The sequence below is a fragment of the Populus nigra genome, chromosome 1 (assembly GCF_951802175.1).
Source record: "Populus nigra chromosome 1, ddPopNigr1.1, whole genome shotgun sequence".
In the NCBI taxonomy this organism is placed as follows: domain Eukaryota; kingdom Viridiplantae; phylum Streptophyta; class Magnoliopsida; order Malpighiales; family Salicaceae; genus Populus; species Populus nigra.
This window is the reverse complement of record NC_084852.1, coordinates 6591213-6609038: the sequence shown is the minus strand read 5'-3', so window position 1 is coordinate 6609038 and position 17826 is coordinate 6591213. Positions and strand designations below refer to the sequence as shown.

Below are 17826 nucleotides of genomic sequence, written 5' to 3'. Positions count from 1 at the left end.
GATTTGTGAAGCTTGTAAACCAACATAGAGTTTCCACTTTGAGGATGCCCGAGAGTCCGGGAGGAAGTTTCATGAATACTTCTTCAAGGTCGCCATGTAAAAATGCATTACTGACATCCATTTAGTAGAGAGACTACCCCTGGTTGATGGCAACAAAAAGAAGAACTCTAACAGTAGTCATCTTGGCCACAAGAGCAAATGTCTCCTTGTAACATAAAATTTCTAAGTAAAACCTTGTGCAACTAGATAAGCTTTGTGTCGATCAATTTTCTCATTGGATGTAAACTGTCTTGAATATCCAACGACATTCGACAACTTCCTTGCCAGCAGGTAGTGATACTATACTTTATGTGTGATTTTAAGTAAGAGCCTTCAATTCTTCATTCATGGCCTACTGCCATACTGTCTGTGATTGAGTTTCCTTAAAGTTCTTCGGTTCATGAACATTTGATATAAATATAAGGAATGCACTATATATTGGAGACAGTCAATGATAAGATATAAATATGGAAATAGGATACCTCACATTATAGGTGATATAATTTTGCATTCGAGATGGCAGTTGACGTGTTTGAAAAGGAATTCTTCTAGTAGCTAACATAACATCAAGAGAACTAGGTAGATCTGATTTACTAATACAGTCAAGTCGAGGATTGTTGGAATCAGAGGCAAACTGGAGTTTATTATATTGGTCAGTTTATTGTTGATATTTTCGCAGAACATCATTGCTAGAAATGGATGCAGTGGAGGACTGAGTTTGTTGGTTCGGATTGAGAAGAATAGAATCAGTACTAGGAACAGTAGACAAAATTGGTTGATATTCTCAATATTAGGCAAAGGAAAAAAGATCAGACAAGATCTCCCCCTATTTTCCTACAGGAAAATATGATGTCTTCAAGAAATCTAACATCTCTGGACACATATAACTTCTTCAACAACGTGTTAACTTTTTTAACAATGTGTCATAGCATTTGTATCCTTGTTGGGTTGTGGAGTAGCCTAAAAATATACATTGCTTGCTCTAAGATAATTTGTCATGATGTGTAACTGATAAATGCATGAAACAAGTGCAATCAAACACTTTAATGTGAGATACATCTAGAATTTTATCCTGTAAAAATTTAAAAGAAGATTTAAATTCCAACACTCGACTAGGTAAGTGATTTACAAGATAAAAAGCTGTAAGGACTCTATATGACCAGAAATATTTTGGAACATTCATTTGAAGCATAATGGCACGAGTTTTTTCAAGCAGATCATGATTTTTACATTAAAATATCTCATTCTATTGAGGTGTGCCAACACAGCTAGTCTGATACAGAATTCCATTAGAATGTAAATATTTTGACATGTCTTTGGACATATATTCGGTGCCATTATCAAATCAAAAAATTTTAATATAAGCAGAAAATTAATCAAGTATTAACAAATAAAAATCCTTAAAACAATTGAATATGTCATGTTTCGTTTTCAGCAAGTACACCCAAGTAACTTTAAAGAAATCATCGATGAAGGTAACAAAATATTTAAAACCATCAATGGAAGTATAAAAGAGTCCCCATACATCTGAATGAACAAGTTCAAAGGCATGGGTGCTTTTCGACACCAAAGAAGTAAAAGGAAGTCTTGTAAATTTCAAAAAATGACAAATCTCATAATTAAAAGGTTCATGTTTTTTAACCAATTTTATTTTACTAGGAACAAACTCTGAAGGGTGTGTCTGACAATGATGTCATAAAAGGTTCTCATGTAAGGATTAATTGTTGTTTGAAAACCCCCGAAGACTTAAGAATTATGAGAGATATAATAGAGACCATGTAGAAAAAATCTTTCACCAATCATCTTGTTGGTGACAAGATCCGGAAACACAACCTTGAAGGGGGTAAAAATAACTTCACAGTTTAAAGTAGATGTAATTTTACTGACAAAAAGAAATTGAAATGGAAAGAAAAAACATATGACTCTATCTTATTGGAGAGTAGGTTTATATTTTCCTTCCCTTTAACATAAGTATTTTTCACGTTAGCAACAAATATAAAAGTGAAATAGATAAATGACTTTAAATCATGAATGCTATTTAATTTGTTTGACATGTGATTAGTGGCACTAGAAATTATCCAAAGATCATGTAAATTTACAAGCTCCAACACAGTCATAAAAGCAGTCAGTTTACCTTGGCTATTTTTTGGGTCTATCTCTACTAAAAAATCAGCAAAATGACTAAGGAGGATAGCTGATTGCTTCTGGTCTTAACTGGTTGGTTGATCATGTAACTTTTCTTGGCCTTGTCTGTCTTGTAAATAATTTGCAAAATCAGATAAAAAAGTTGTCAGGTTGGCCCAAAAAATCTTAGTACTGGAATTATTATGTGTAAGTCATGATTTATGATTATTTACGCGTCTAGGTAATCTCTTTAAATCATTTGCAAATTTAGGCTTGATTTCGGGATGCAGAAGCCAACAACGATCCATATGATGACCAAGACTGTGATAGTATTGACACTTCAAATTAGTTTGTTTCCCTTTGTAAGATTTATTATCATATAGTGATCTATATTGACCATGATCAATGGTTCCAGAATTCATATCTTACAGCAACAACTTGGTCTGATATGGTCTGATATGTATTATTTTCAGATACTTCAACTTCACGAGTCACTACTTTTCTGCGTATTTCTTCACATTGAATGGTGGCACAAACTAACTTTAAGGATGACAGTTCTGGATTCATCAGAATATGACTTCATAGATCTTCAAAATCTGGACTGAGACTTGCCAATAGCTAAAAAATTATATCCTCATTAGTCCTTTTCTGAAGTATGGTAGCATCTATAGTGTGAGAGTGATACATTTCCAATTCATTCCACAAGCTTTCAAAACTTCCCAATAATTGAACAAAAGGTTTTCCTTCTTGGTGAAGGTTGGCAACTTCTCGATGAATCTAGAAAGTCCTGGCAGAATTATTTTGATTTCCATACATGTGACAAATAACATCCCATAGGTTTGAAGATGATTTTAAGAAACTAAAAATTTTAGTAAGGTTTCTTTCCATGAAGTTGAGAATCCAGACATAATTAGCTGGTCTTTGGACAACCACGCTTTATATTCCGGATCATTCACTTTAGGAGAAATGGTCGAACCATTTATAAAACCCAATTTAGATCTTCCACCAAGGGCAATGGTTATAGCCCTTGACTAAGAAAGATAATTGAACTCATTCAACAATACAAAGCTCAATCTTTAGGAGGTGTTTGTGTCATCTAAGTAATTTGCTGGTGTAGAAATCTTTGAGCCAACATCAATGGCATCCTTTAAGTGATCTTCTATGGCAGCACAACTAATTCTGCCTGTGGTTTTTTAAAAAAAATCAAAGAACCTGCTCTGATACCATGAAGAAAGTTAAGATAGCGGAAAATAAAAATCTTACAGAAAAATAGAATTTCATTCATATTATTCTTTTGTTTTGTGTGTGTGTGGCTGTAAATATATCAGGAAAATTATGTGGCAAGGAAAGATAATCTTGCACATAATTTCTTCCACGAATCTCGCTAAGATTACATACTAATAATAAAAGAACATAATCTTATCTAAACTAGGTAACAAATAAATTACATTAGGCAATAATATAATGCTAGAATATCTACATAATCATATTCATCAATAGCTGCATCTGTAGAATCATTTTGTCATGAATAACTGCAGTATCTTCAATAACAACATTAACAATCCACACTCAATTCTATCATCATAAGTTTGCATCCTTATTGAAAATTTCAAAATTAATCATGGCTAAAAGACAAAACTATTCTTTGCATCTTCATCTTGATGCATGAATTTCTATCTTTGCATAAAATCTTACTTGAAAACTATTAAAATTCAAGGACAATTTAATTCCCTACAAATAAATATAAAAGTAACCTCAATAATTCTTCACCATTTGCTCCATCAATTAGGCAGAAAAAATTACAACTGACTTCGAAGTTTGTCACGAGATGCTTGGAAATCAGTAGGTGGCTAATTCTGCTAATGTCACGACCCGAATCCCCGGATCTAATTCTGCTAATGTCACGACCCGAATCCCTGGATCCATGATCGGCACATAGGCAAGGTTCCTCTCCAAGGTTCCATACCTATGCGAACCCAAACTTACACACAAACTTATCCTAACTCAATCAGAGTTCAACGCAGCATTAATAACAAAATCAACTTCATAATATAATTGAATTGTCTTAATACAAGAGTTTATATAAGTTCAGAGTTTTGGAGCACTAACTAGACATAAAGGAAAGGTACAAAGTACATCAAAAAAGCAGGTTCGGAAGGTCCAACAAAATGACCTGCTATCAAGCTATAAGCCTGAAAAGGATAAATAATGAGATGGTGAGTTCAACAACTCAGTGAGTAGATAACGTTCAATATACACACACGAGGTAATAAAACAATGAGAAATATATATACAAGTATGGCTCTAGGTTCTTATAGGAAGGTTTCTCAAATTGGCCATAACAAGAAGATCATATGGTAAAACCCGTCAGAAAATCAAAATGCAATGAGCATGAGGCTCCGTACTGTGGGATGATCAGTCCACACAGGTTGGTGACTCCCCCGACCAACTAGGGTTCAGATACGATGTGCACAAAGACTAACACTACCCTGTTAGCATGGGTATTCTGACTGACATACCATAGGTTCATAATCATAATCTAACAAACATATTCATATCTCAAAGCTCAACTCATGACATCAATCAAATGAGGAGCTATCAATTCAGAAGTCAATTCAAAATATATGTTGGTTCATATCAAGAATTCAGATTCAATAATTGATCATGCTTTATCAAAACAAGGATAATAATCAACATATATATTATCAATAAGCATGATCCAATTCATATTAACAAATCAAATATTTATAATATTTCTCATGCATATGGAAAATTATCCACTCACCTGACTCGAAAGCAACAAAACTCAAAGCTGATATCGAAGAAAATCCTACTGACGTCCCGCCGGTAGAATACCAGGATTATCTGAATATAAAGGAGACATATTTAAGAATGACTCAAAAGAATATATATAACCTATTTAATACACTTATCTAAGGGTGTATTCCATAACCCTAAATGTTTTTGAACTAACTAGTTATCTTTCCTAAAAACCCAACATTTAACGGTTTTCCCGAAATCTAATCCATAATAAAACAAATAATAAAATTGGTAATAATTCACTAAATAACCCTCAATTATTCATCAAACCAATCTGAAAAAGTTAATGTTACAGCTAAGGACTAATCTGTAATTTATCATATTCTTAAGGGTTAAATTGCAACTTTTGTCAAATTGGAGGACCAAACTAAAATTTATCATAAATACATGAATATACTGAAATTATGTCCATAATTCATCCTCATTTCTGTCCAGATCATCTCATTATACTCCAGGGACCATTCTGGAATTTTACCAAATTTTTAGGGTCAAATTGTAATTTTTGTCAAATAGGAGGACCAAATTGAAAGTGTTAAATTCTCTTATCTATAAAGTAATTCTGTCCATAATTCATATGTTATTCTGTTCAGAATCTCGAAATAGGCTCCAGGGACCATTCTGCAAATTTCCCAAAGTTTGGGGACTAAACTGTAATTTTCCAAAATTGAGGACCAAATTGAATTTTCGTTATCTTCAACCTCCAACTCAGAATTCTCACAGGTTACCTACTGTTCTTGCCAAATTTCTAACTCAACATTCACCATTTACACAATTCATAACTCAAAATCATCACAATCTTCCATAATCAACTCATTAATCAATTACCCATAACAATCAACCTTATAACATTCAATTTAATTCATGAATTAAACCCAAAACACAAATTTTCAAAACCCTAACATTTATCAAAACCAAAATTAAAAGCTCAATAATACAAATTTATACATTTAACAACCTAAATCTTACCTTTAAACTTATTCCCTTCAATTCCTTTCTATTTCCCTTCTAATTTCCCTCTTTTCTCTTCTTCTTCTTCTTTCTCCCTTCTCTCACGGTTTGCTCTCTCAAATATTCAGATCTCTTCTTTTGTTTTGTTTTTTTTTCTTCTATTTATATTTATCAAGTTTTGTTGAATTACCACTATACCCCTTATTCATTTATTCTAACCTTTAAGCCTTCAAGGGCTTTATTGTATTTTCCAATCCCTTTAATACAAAACATCACAGCTAAAATAGTAACTCTTTCTTCATTTATCTTGGAAAACAAAACCCAAAATAAAAAAAAAAGTTATTGTTATTGCTATCCTAACAACAAAACCAAACCAAAAATTCTAAATTTATTTTTCAACGACTAGTATGATGACATCGTCCAAGGTCTTTTCTTCTTTATTCGATTAGTCGCTCTCATGACTGTTAGTGTTAGTGACGTTGTTCTTGAAAAGTAAGGATTCAGGGATATAAGATTTTGGAGTGGTAATTTGGAGGCTATTATCATTTTCAATGTTAAATGAAAAAGGACCGGAAGTGAAGAGTTTTGTTTAGGTGTTGGGATCAGGAAATTAGGGCTTTCCTTTTAAAGAATGAGGGGGGAGGGGCTAGGGATAAAAACTAGGCTTTTTTTTTCTCCTAGGGGTGGTAGTGGACTGGATTGTTCTTGCAAAGAGTGGCAGTGGAAATACTAAAGGGGTGTTTGGTAATATGATAAGTGTTGTTTTTCAAAGTATGTTTTATTTGAAAATGCATTAGAATAATTTTTTTTAAAAAAATATTTTTGACATCAACACATTAAATAATCTAAAATATATATAAAAAAATTAATTTGAAGAAAAAAATAAAAAAATTCATTTTTTTTAAAAACACATTTGAAACACAAAAACAATCAGATCGTAAATGAATTGGGGAGTTGCTTCACACATCATATGCACAGTGAAGCAACTAGGAAAAAAACCTAGTTCTTCTACTAGTGTGGTTAGGATTTATTAATTCAATGTATAATGCATTTATCTTTTTTTATTCAAATAATCTATTTGTTAGTTGAATTTTATTCATTACAACTTAATGAGTTAGAACAGGTTTTTTCAAGCGAATCAACAATAATGTACAAGCTTGTTTGCTTAATATAGAAAAAACTAAAAGGCATGGGGTTTTTAACCATTGTCTATATACAAGACAGAAAGTATTGTGAATTGCAAGAATGCTTCATTTTTTTTTCTTTTTTATAGGACCAAATTGATGGTCAATTTAAGTGAATTTGTTGACAAGATTCAAAGCTAGATGATCAAAGTAAAAAAGCCAAGGAAAATAAGTGGTAGTTTTGAAATGGGCATGAAAAGTTCACTTTGATCATTCTACTTTTCAATCTATAGATTTTTGATCTTTTTTAGTTTTTGAAAATTTAATTTTGATACAAATCTTTATTTTTTGATCCTTGGTTTGAGAACGGATTCACTAATTTCTAATTGAAGAAAGAGAAAGTCTCAATTGATACTAATTCTATCCATGAAAAAGATCGATTTTAGTGTCAATAAGTTTTATTCGATGAGAAGAACTCGTTTGAGGTGTTCATTTCCCTTGTCATCGCCTAAGATGGTAAATTTGAACTCGATAAGTTTTTTAAATTCAAATTGATATTAGGCTTTTGAACCAATTTTGGGGTGTTTGATTCTATAAATGGGTTTATCAATGTCTTTATCATGTTTTCTAGGTGTTTTGGATTAAAAAATGAGTTGAAAACCGAGTTTTTTGGCATAAAATACTCTTGATTGACTTTCCAGCGACTCTCCAATCATCAGATTTTGAGGCAATAGAGGATATGTTGTTTGCTTCGTTTTTTTAAAAAAAATATACATATAAGGGAAAACAATACACACACACTTAGCACAAGGCCAGATTTTTTTAGAATGGATCATGCATGCAAACCTATCCATATTTTTTGTCTATTTTTTAATTTTACTTATATTTTACACTTTGGTCCATTCAAATAGATTGAATATAAAATAACTTGAAATTTTTTTTATTGGATACTATTCAAATTCCATTTTTTTTAATGAAATGATAACCTCTTTTTATATTAGTGAGTGGTGCTTTTGTTTTAGGTTTTATTTGATTGTTGAAATTTTTTTTGATCAAATATTGTTTGGTCTTTTTTTTTGTGAAATTTTATAAAATTGGTCTTGTTTTTTTACTACCCTCCACAATGGTTTTTACTCAAAAAAAAGAAAAAATTGTTGCACAAGATTTTTCTTTCTAAAAAAAATTATCCGACATAGAAAAAAATTATCCAAGATTATGACTATGATTATAACTATAAAATAAATTTATTTTATAATTAGTACCTATTACAACTCTCTATGTAAACCTGAAATCTTGTGCAGGCAAACCAAATTAAGCAGAACCAAACATAAGATAATAAGCAACCGCAATTATATTTACAGAATCCCTAAAAGCAATGGATCCTTATTTTTCATTTTCTATACCACACAAGGCAGGTTACAAGAAAAGTAGAACTTGAAATGAGATATTTAGTCTTTCATTGTTTCCAAGGTCTCTAAGGATTCTAAGGCTTCAAACTGGTTTTCCTCTGGTTCTGGATAACCAGCAGAGCCCCTGAAGAGCAAAATTGAAAGGCTTCCAATCTGAAAATATATGAAACATCCAAAGCAGTGAGTCACAAATGAGCCAAAATCGCTTCCCACAATGCATTGCCACCCTGGTCCATACATCCTATCAAATTCCTGCATTAAACACAAGTACAAAACCATTTCAGTCTGCCTGGAATTCAACTTTGACATTCTAATTGCAGAACATGGACATTTAAAGTATTATTGGCCCTTGCATGCATATATATCCAAAAAAGTTTTTTGCTTAGTCTATATATATATTCATACTCCACATATATACATATTATATATAGCTCACCTTCTTAATAAGACGAGCTATGTCAGTGGAGTCAGTGACATCAAAGAAGTCAAGGGCTTTGGCTGCAAGATCAAGTGCATCTTGTTGCATTGTTTGAAGCATATCGGTCTCACCAATAACTGCCTTGCCTTCTAGCATGGCTGATATGATTGTAGCTCAATACAAGGCTTTCCTGAGAAGGAAACTGTGAGAGCTAGAGATGTTGGTAACTAAGAATTGAAGCAAAATGGACTAATTCTGGATATTGGACCAAGTTCTGGATGAAGTACTAGAGGTGGTGATGATGGGGATTTATGTTGAGTTGAGGAATAAAGGGGTGGTGCACTGGTGCTAATGGGTCAGCCACGTATAGGATCCTTTCTTTGTGGTCAGTAAGTAATGCTGTGGAATTATGCTATTGGTGCATATCATCCTGATGAGCTTAATGGACCCTTTAATTGTGGCAAATGGCTCAAACTAGATTCTGCTACTATGTGGAGAGGAAATGGAGTCCTGGAGATGCAGGGGGTTGATAAAAGACGGAATTCATGCAAGGTTACAAAAATTTTAGGCCCCTTTCTGTCTCTGACAGGTGGGCGGTTGTTTGTGGCCTGTCAATGGGATTTTGCAATGTGTCTTCCGACAAGATGTTGCTCATGGTGATTTTTTGTCTGGTTCTCCAGTGGTCTAATTCTCCATTGAATTACAACACTTAACCTATGAATTTATATCAGCTTAGGGATAAATCAAGAGACTCGAGAAATAAACACATCACTAGTAGCTATACATCCACACATAGAAGAACTAAATAAATATTTAAAATATAAACTTTAAAAATAACTTTAACACTTCTTTTTAATTTTGAAATTCTCAAAACTCTTGAAATTTAGAGTCTATTATAAGATCATCTTGCATGACTTATTAATGACTTGTTAATGGCTTATTATTGCCAGCTCTTCAATCTTTCTTTAAGAATTGTTTTTGTTTAACCTAGACTATTCCTATATTTTTTTTTTCTCTTATAAAGGCAGTCATATTTCTTTAATTAAATTTTTTTCTTCAAGATTTGACTCTTCATCTAATCATTATATTTTAGCTCACTCTTCGTCATGCTTTCTTCTTATCAAGACTCATTCATCATTTTTCATCCTTTTTTTTTAAAAAAAAAGTTTTTTTGTTCACTTATTAATGTGTGGTCTTTCTTGTACCATGTATTATCTTTTATATAAAAAATTATCAGCTTATATTAAATTTTTTTAAACTTCTTTTATTTTTTTTTATGTAAAGTCTCAATTCTCTTATTAGATATTGTCATCTTGCACCTCTAATTTTATTTTATTTTTTGATATAACTTGTTAATCCACTCTTTCTTTAAATATGCTTTAATTTCTCAAAATCATCACTAGATTGAATTACCTCCGATACCCTATATCTTAATAGGAAATCCTACTGAACTTGAACTTGAATTACAATACTCAACAAAAGTATTTATACTAGTGTAAGGATATATGAAGAGACTCAAGAAATAAATGTACATACACCTAGAAAACACTTAAGAGAACTAAAAGAATAATTTGAATGTAGAATTCAAAATTAACCCTAACAATACATGACAATTTATCTATGGATCATTACGATTGTATACTATTTTATTTTGGTACATTGTGTGTACGTGGAACTAGACTATATATAAAGCTATGAAAAACAGAACCACGGCTTCTAAACCTCCTTCCCACCTAAATGCATAATGCAATGAGTTTTTTTCTAGTGGGAAAACTTGCTGAAAACACAGGAACTTTTGGGAAAAGGAACTACAAAAAGAAGGCAACGTAGAATTCGCTGAAGCAGTTTAGGTTGCTAGTAACAGACCAAATGTCAAGTGAAGAGTGTTAGTTATGGTTGGGTAAGAAAAATATCCAGGCCCAATGATCAAGTCTTGTCATGAGGTGAGCAGTATTCAAAAGAATCAATATGCAATGTGATGAATCATTCCGCAGATGAAATTAAACAATCGAACTTACAGCAAGTTCTGTCACTTTAGAGTTGGCTACATTTGACTTCTTCATATGTAGCATGTCTAGTTGTTTAACAAACTTTAAACAAGTTAATATAGACGGCAGTGGTTGGTGGCCAGTTTCAAGTTGTTCCAGCTAAACTGGACAGTTCAATTGGTTACTGCATTTTGTTCGAGAAGAAATTCAATGTCAACAGCTACAGTCCATCATAATTAGCCCGATAACTTGGCATTTGGCTACATAAATTTTCCAAGTGATGGCGAAGAGCATCCCGAAATTAGCGTGCATCCATATATAGGGAACACATGCGAGACTTGTCATTGTTTCTGACATGCACTAATCAGCAGGAACTGACATTGGGGCAACAAAAACTTATTATAAAAATGAGAACTTATTTTATTTATAAACATATGCCGGTTAGTAAGATTCTCAAGCAATATCTACCAAGGTTGAGTTGTTGTGCCTTCCCTCTTTTCCACATTTCTTTACATCTAGGATTCCTCGTCAAAAACAACCTTCCCTGTCTTGTCCTCTCTAGCTAATAAAAATGAATGTGCCAATGTTGTTGCTATTTCTTGTTCAACTCTCTGAATACCGACACCCAACCCACTTCTGACAAATCACAGCATGTCACCGACATACCCAACGGTGTCGGCGACGCTACAATCACCAACCAGATCATGCCAACTGTCCTTTTTTTTTGAAAGAAAATGCAAAAGTAAAATTAAACCATTCAAGAATAGAAGAGCTTCTTTGTTGCCTACCTTCTCTCTTGATCACCAAACTTTCTAAACCTCCCTTTGATTTCTTTCTTTCAGTACAACTAATTTCTTCCCTTTCTCTTCTCTGCAGCGCTTCTCTTACTTTTCTTTCTTTCTTTTTTGTTAAGGCAAATCGGAGGGGCAAGGGATTGTTGTGCCGCATTGTAACAAAATGGCACCACGTCTCTTATCTTGCTTTGCCAAAGGAAACGATTCTTCTGCAAGAAACCAAAACCATGCAAATGTAACCGTTGATGTATCTGCGGAGGAGCAACACCGTGGTGGGGCTGTTTTGGTGGAGTTGTTTTCTTCACAGGGATGTAAAACATCCCCGGAAGCTGAGTTGTTGGTTTCAAGGCTAGGGAGGGGTGATTTTCAGCTTGAAATGCCTGTTATTGTTTTGGCTTTTCATGTTGATTACTGGGATTATATGGGTTGGAAAGACCCTTATGGGGGTAGTCAGTGGACAGTTAGACAAAAGGCTTATGTTGAGTCTTTGAAGCTTGATACTATGTTTACACCACAGATTGTTGTTCAAGGGAGAACTCAGTGCGTGGGAAATGAAGAGGAGGCTTTGTTGTCTTCCATTGTCAATGCACCAAGGTTTCCTGCTCCCACTTTTCAGGTTAGATTTCTAACTCTTTTCCTCTCTCTTTGCTTTTTATTATTATTATTATTATTATTTAGGCCTGTAGGGATGGATCCTGTAATTTCGATGCAATGGGGTAAACTAATAGCTATTGCTTTATAGAGACATAAACTAGACGTCGCAAGTCGGAGAAAACAAATTTTCAAATGTGGAAAAAAAAATTGTATTACTAACATGTATACTGAAAAAAAATTAATTATAAATTTAAAATAAGTTACATATTAAATGATGATTTTATCTAATATCGGTATGAGTTAATTTAAGTTCACATGCAAAACTAGCAAAAATAGTTTTTAAAAAATAATTAAAAAATTCAATCACAAGTTAACTTAATATTAAAAGATAATGATAAAAATAAATAAATATTCAATAAAAAAAATTTAAGTAAACTTAACTCAATAAACAAAACTCACGATGTCAGTTTTGTACATGATTAGATTTAATATTTTTTTTAATCTCAAATATTATTTTTTATTTAATAGATTTGTATAACAATAAAACACATGAAAATTTTTTGTATGAATTAATTTCTTTTTTAAAAAAAAATTACATGATATGCACATGTAACTAAGATAGCAAAAATAAATAATTGATAATAAAATGTGAAATTGCTTTTTTTTTTAGTTTTAAGTTAAATAAAATAATATATGATCGATTAAAAATGATAAGATTTGATTTTTAAAAAAATAAATTGAGGTATAAGAAATACATAAATAATAATTAAAAAAAAAACAACAACAGCAACAACAACAATGAATTAGGATGTTATGGCGTAACTTGTCAAAAACCTACTATTCAGGTCATGTATTTAACCAAGTTCAATAATTGTTTTTCATAGATCTATATTTAACCTAAATATAAAATATAAAAAACACTAAAAAAACATCAAAAAAGAGCCAATGGCTCAGCCTGCATGTGTGAGTCTATTTTTTTCCTTTTAAAAGACAAATACCTTTATTTAAAAAAAATAGATAATCGGCACATTGCTCGCTATGGCAAATGACATGTCATCTATCAGCTCAAATTTTAACCACTACTATAGTGGTTGAAAAATTGGGACAGTGGATTTTTTTTTATCTAAAAAACTCATTTTAACCCAAAACACCCTACAAACACTCTTAGGACATTTAGAAACTAACTTATCAACCAAAAAAACTAAGAAAAAAGAGTCAAAATCACAAAATCAAACCAAACAAAATTTATCATCCTCAACTTAGATCTGTTTTTTTAAGATAATATTAAAATTTAGAACAACCAATAAGACTTTCTTCACCGAATAGAACCTGTTAACAACAATTTCAATCATTTTAATGGTCAAAATAAATGTAAACGATGACATTTTATCTCTATAGTATCAAAATCTGAAAACTCTTTCTTTTCTCAAACAAACCAGAAATTAAAAAATGAGGAAAATAAAGTTGTCCTAAAATTGAATTTTCAACAACTAAATGAATTGATTACCTATTAATTGAAGGGAAAAAAAGAATTGAAATGAACTTTTTGTATGAAAATTGAAATTGCCATCTATTTTCCTTACTTTATCACTTTAGTCCTCTGTCTTTCAATATAATTTTTTTTTTTAAAAAAGTAATTGGGTACTAATTTGGGCTAAAAAAGGCTCAATTATACAAAAACAAATTTTGAGGACTTATACAGTTTTTCCATTAAATTTAAAAAATAAAAACTTAGCCATGACTTTCATCCTTTTCTCATCACTAGAATTTAGATAGTGATATGATATATAGCTACAATGAGTCAAGAAATAAACACTAAAAATATAAAACATAGAATTGTACACAACTAGTCAAGAAACAAACATTAAAAATCAAATTCATAGTTGCAAACACCTCCAGTGGCTCCACCATGTTGACTTAGTCTCTTCCTTTCTTTTTCTTAAATTAAAACATTGCGAATAGCTAGTCAAGAAACAAACATTAAAAAAATCAAATCCACAATTACTAACACCCCAATGGATCCACCATGTTGAATTAGCCTCTTCCTTCCTTTCTCTTGAAATTGAAAAGTTGCAGCAACTAGTCAAGAAACAAACATTAAAAAAAAAACTCTTGAGCTTGGTAGATTCAACAGTCTAAGCATATCAAATCTCTTTATAACCCGTAAGCATACCTATATATATATATAAAAAAAAAACCTTGATATTCCCCCTTAATCTAGATATATTAATAACCCATAAGCATACTCATATGAAAAAAAAAATACCTTGATATTCTCCATTTGTTAATAAAACACCAACCAACTAAGAGGAATCTTGTCAGATAGTGGTACATTATCTTATCTGGTTCTCTTGATTTTGTAATTTGTGTTTAGAAAGATATAGAGAAGATGATGTGTGGAAGAGAGAAAAATTGTCACTTGAAGAGAGAAAAGATGAGACGTGTTGTTTGGTTAATTTTTTAATTTAATATATATAAGGGTAATTTGATCATTTCATTATATTTGAAAAATTTTGTAAATCGAGGATGTAAACTATAGTTTTCCCAAACTAAATAGACAAGTGCAACTTCTACCATATTATAGGATATTAAGGGTAATTTTCTCTTTTATAATTTATGAATTTTGTTTAAAATTGTTAGGCAAATCTTGCCTTTTTATACGAGTAAAGTGGCCTTGTTTAGCATCTCTTTTTACACTTGGCTTATAAAAAAAATAAAAGGGAATAGAAAATCATTGTACACATACACTCATATTACTATTCAGCATAATAATGTAATTATTATTTTTCCTCTTCTAAAAAAATCAATTGCTTTGTTGTTAGGGTATTCAGGTCTTTTTACAAACCTGTTGATCATTAAAGAATTGATCAAGGGTAGGGTTATCTTTTTTTTAAATCACAATAAAATAAATAAATTATCCTTTATGCCAAAAAAATTAGAACTGAAAAATAAAGGTCTTTTTTTTCTTTTTACTTCTTGAAATGCAATAAAATTACAACTTTACCCTTTAAAGAAATAAATAAACCTTGTATCTAGAGGCTTTTTCATCTTTTTATTTTGATTTTTTTATTATTACCAAGTAAATCAAGGACAATTTGGTCTTTTAATATACATTGAATATTATTTAAATTGAAAAGGTTGGGTGTTAAAGTCGTCTTCACACTTTGGGTTACGCATGAGAGCCAATTAGACACTCGCCACCTCTCGATTGTAAAAAATATCCTTTCATTATGTTGTTTAATTTGTCATCGTGTCCTTTTTTTGTTAAGGTAATGTGTGTAGGTTGTGGTGGGCGATTTCTCATTAATAGGGCTTTTTTTCTGCTTTTCTCTCTCCTCCCCTTAAAAATTTCAGAATGGTCCTTTTTGTTGTTGATATTACAACTTCAGTCCTTATTCTTTTTATTTATAATTTTTTATCTTGGTTTTTTTATAAAAGATTTATTTGTTTTTAATTTATTTTTCAATCTCAATTTCTTATATATTATTTTTTTTCCAATTCAGTTCTTTTTTTTTAATTCTTTTCTTGATCCTTTTGCAAAAATTTTATTTGTTTTTAATTTCTTCCTTCAATCTAAATTTATTCTATATTTTTTTTTCATTTTGGTACTTATTCTTTTGATTTTTTTGTCCTTTTGTTAAAGTTATTTTTCTTTTCAATTCCACCTTTCAATCGAAAATTTATTGTTTTCCTATAATTTAGTTTTTTATTCTGATTCTATCCTTGTTTGTTTAATTGCTATTTTTTGTTTTGGATCCTTTTGTATAATTAGTTTTTTTCCTCGATTTTATCCTTCAATATTTGATTTATTGAGAGTTAGGCTCCGTGGGTTTTCTACGTATGGTGCTTTTAGTCTAATATCACAGGTCACAAGTTTGATGAATTAACATGATTTAACATTCTTTTTTTTTATTTATTTTCTTTTTTGATTTCATCATTTAACATTATTTTTTTAAAAAAAATAGCTTTTCAGTTCTTTTTTATTTTGTTTCTTTCAGGTTATCACAATCTCATGACCTCAGTCTAAGTATGACAGTTTAACCTGAGTTGACTTGCCTCTTATTACTCAAGTTACATGTCTATCATGCTAACACGGGTTGACTCGGACAAGTTTTTTTGTCTCTTTTTTAACCAATTTTATCTTTCCATATTTAATTAACTAAAAATTAAGCTACAGTATTTTTTCCTTTTGAAGAAAGGTTTTTTCCTAAGTTACTCATGATTATTTTTTTATTTTAGTTTGTTTACTATAATTATCTACTTGTTATTATCTAATTAGAATAAAACCAATTTATTTGACTAATCAGTGCTATAACTTGAATTTATTTTTATTTTTTTAAAAAATGCATTTGAAAAATAATAATACACCCCCACGGCATAGCACGAGCACGTCTATTGCCAACTAAATGTTTAAACAAAGTATTCTAGACCAGCTTCCATGTTAATCAAGATTATACAGCTAATTTAGTGACAACGAAGGAGGAAATGTCAGAGTCATCTTTCCTTTAAAACATAAACCCGTGTAAATATAATCAATGAATGTTGACATGTTTCATTAAGTAAATAAAGCCTTAAACAAATTAAGGGCCAAACGTAAATAAAACCTCAAATAGAAAAAAGTTGGAACTACAAATCTTTGTAACCTTAAACACCGATCACAAGTGAATTCTGGTGTAACAGGCAACATTTCAGAGGCCGACTCCAGATTGCTTACAAGTCTCTTTATCAGGAGCCTTGAGAACTAAAGCTGACAATGATGGTGTCAACGTCATGGTAGCTCTATATGACAGTGGATTAGTGACTGATTGTCCTAGGGGAGAGAACAAAGGGCGTGTCCTATCAAATGACTATGTTGTTAGAAAGTTTGAAAAACTCTGCACTGTCAAAGACATCTCTGCCAAGAAGACAGTTTCAGGAACTGTTAATTTTGCTTTATGGGAAGGCTTCAACAGCAGCAAATGTGGTCTTGTTGTCTTTGTTGAAGACAGCTCCCATCAAATTTTTGGGTCGCAGAGCATTCAGTTCCCGGATGCTGTATGAGACATTCAGATTGAAACAAAGACTAAATGCTGGCTATGATCGATATGACACTTGTGTACAGGATGTGCTGGATAATAATTTCTTTTTCCTTCATTTTTTGGTCTTAATTTCTAATTATTTTTGTTCAGTTTTTATAAAGAAGATAACTAGAGACATTTTTGTGGTTTGATGGCATAGATTGAGGGAACGTTTGGGAACGCGGCTGCGGCTGCGGCTGCGGCTGCGTTTTTAAAAAATTTGAAATTTTTTTTTGTTAAAATTTAATATGGTTTGTATATTTTGGATCGTTTTGATGTGCCGATATCAAAAATGATTTTTAAAAAATAAAAAAACATCATTGGCATGTATTTTGGCACGAAAAGTTATTTGAAAAGCACCCGCAACCACACTGTCAAACACGCTCTGAGTTTAGAGATTTGGATTTCACTTTCTTGATATCTTTGTTTGTGCGCGGAAATGGAATTGGAAATTTGAAACAGATTGATTGCTTCTTGATGATGTTTCAAAATTCAATATATTTAGGAAAGA

General features: G+C 31.4%; 2 protein-coding genes and 1 long non-coding RNA gene across 3 annotated transcripts; 1 reads left to right on the top strand and 2 right to left on the bottom strand.

Moving 5' to 3' along the window:
- Positions 1-4189: 4189 nt before the first annotated feature.
- Positions 4190-6051, bottom strand: LOC133683892 (uncharacterized). The gene is made up of 2 exons (XR_009837420.1): positions 5950-6051; positions 4190-5028 (listed from the first exon to the last, which is right to left on the bottom strand). It is a non-coding gene; the product is annotated as an uncharacterized LOC133683892 (long non-coding RNA).
- A 2315-nt stretch (positions 6052-8366) lies between these two features.
- Positions 8367-9358, bottom strand: LOC133681018 (uncharacterized). The gene is made up of 2 exons (XM_062104102.1): positions 8901-9358; positions 8367-8716 (listed from the first exon to the last, which is right to left on the bottom strand). The coding sequence occupies exons 1-2, from the start codon at positions 9036-9038 to the stop codon at positions 8504-8506; spliced, it is 351 nt and encodes a 116-aa protein (XP_061960086.1). The 5' UTR covers positions 9039-9358; the 3' UTR covers positions 8367-8503.
- A 2240-nt stretch (positions 9359-11598) lies between these two features.
- On the top strand, positions 11599-17472 carry LOC133704157 (uncharacterized). Its single transcript, XM_062128923.1, has 2 exons — positions 11599-12280; positions 16939-17472. Exons 1-2 carry the CDS (start codon positions 11828-11830, stop codon positions 17296-17298), a joined length of 813 nt encoding a protein of 270 aa, XP_061984907.1. The 5' UTR covers positions 11599-11827; the 3' UTR covers positions 17299-17472.
- Positions 17473-17826: the final 354 nt, after the last annotated feature.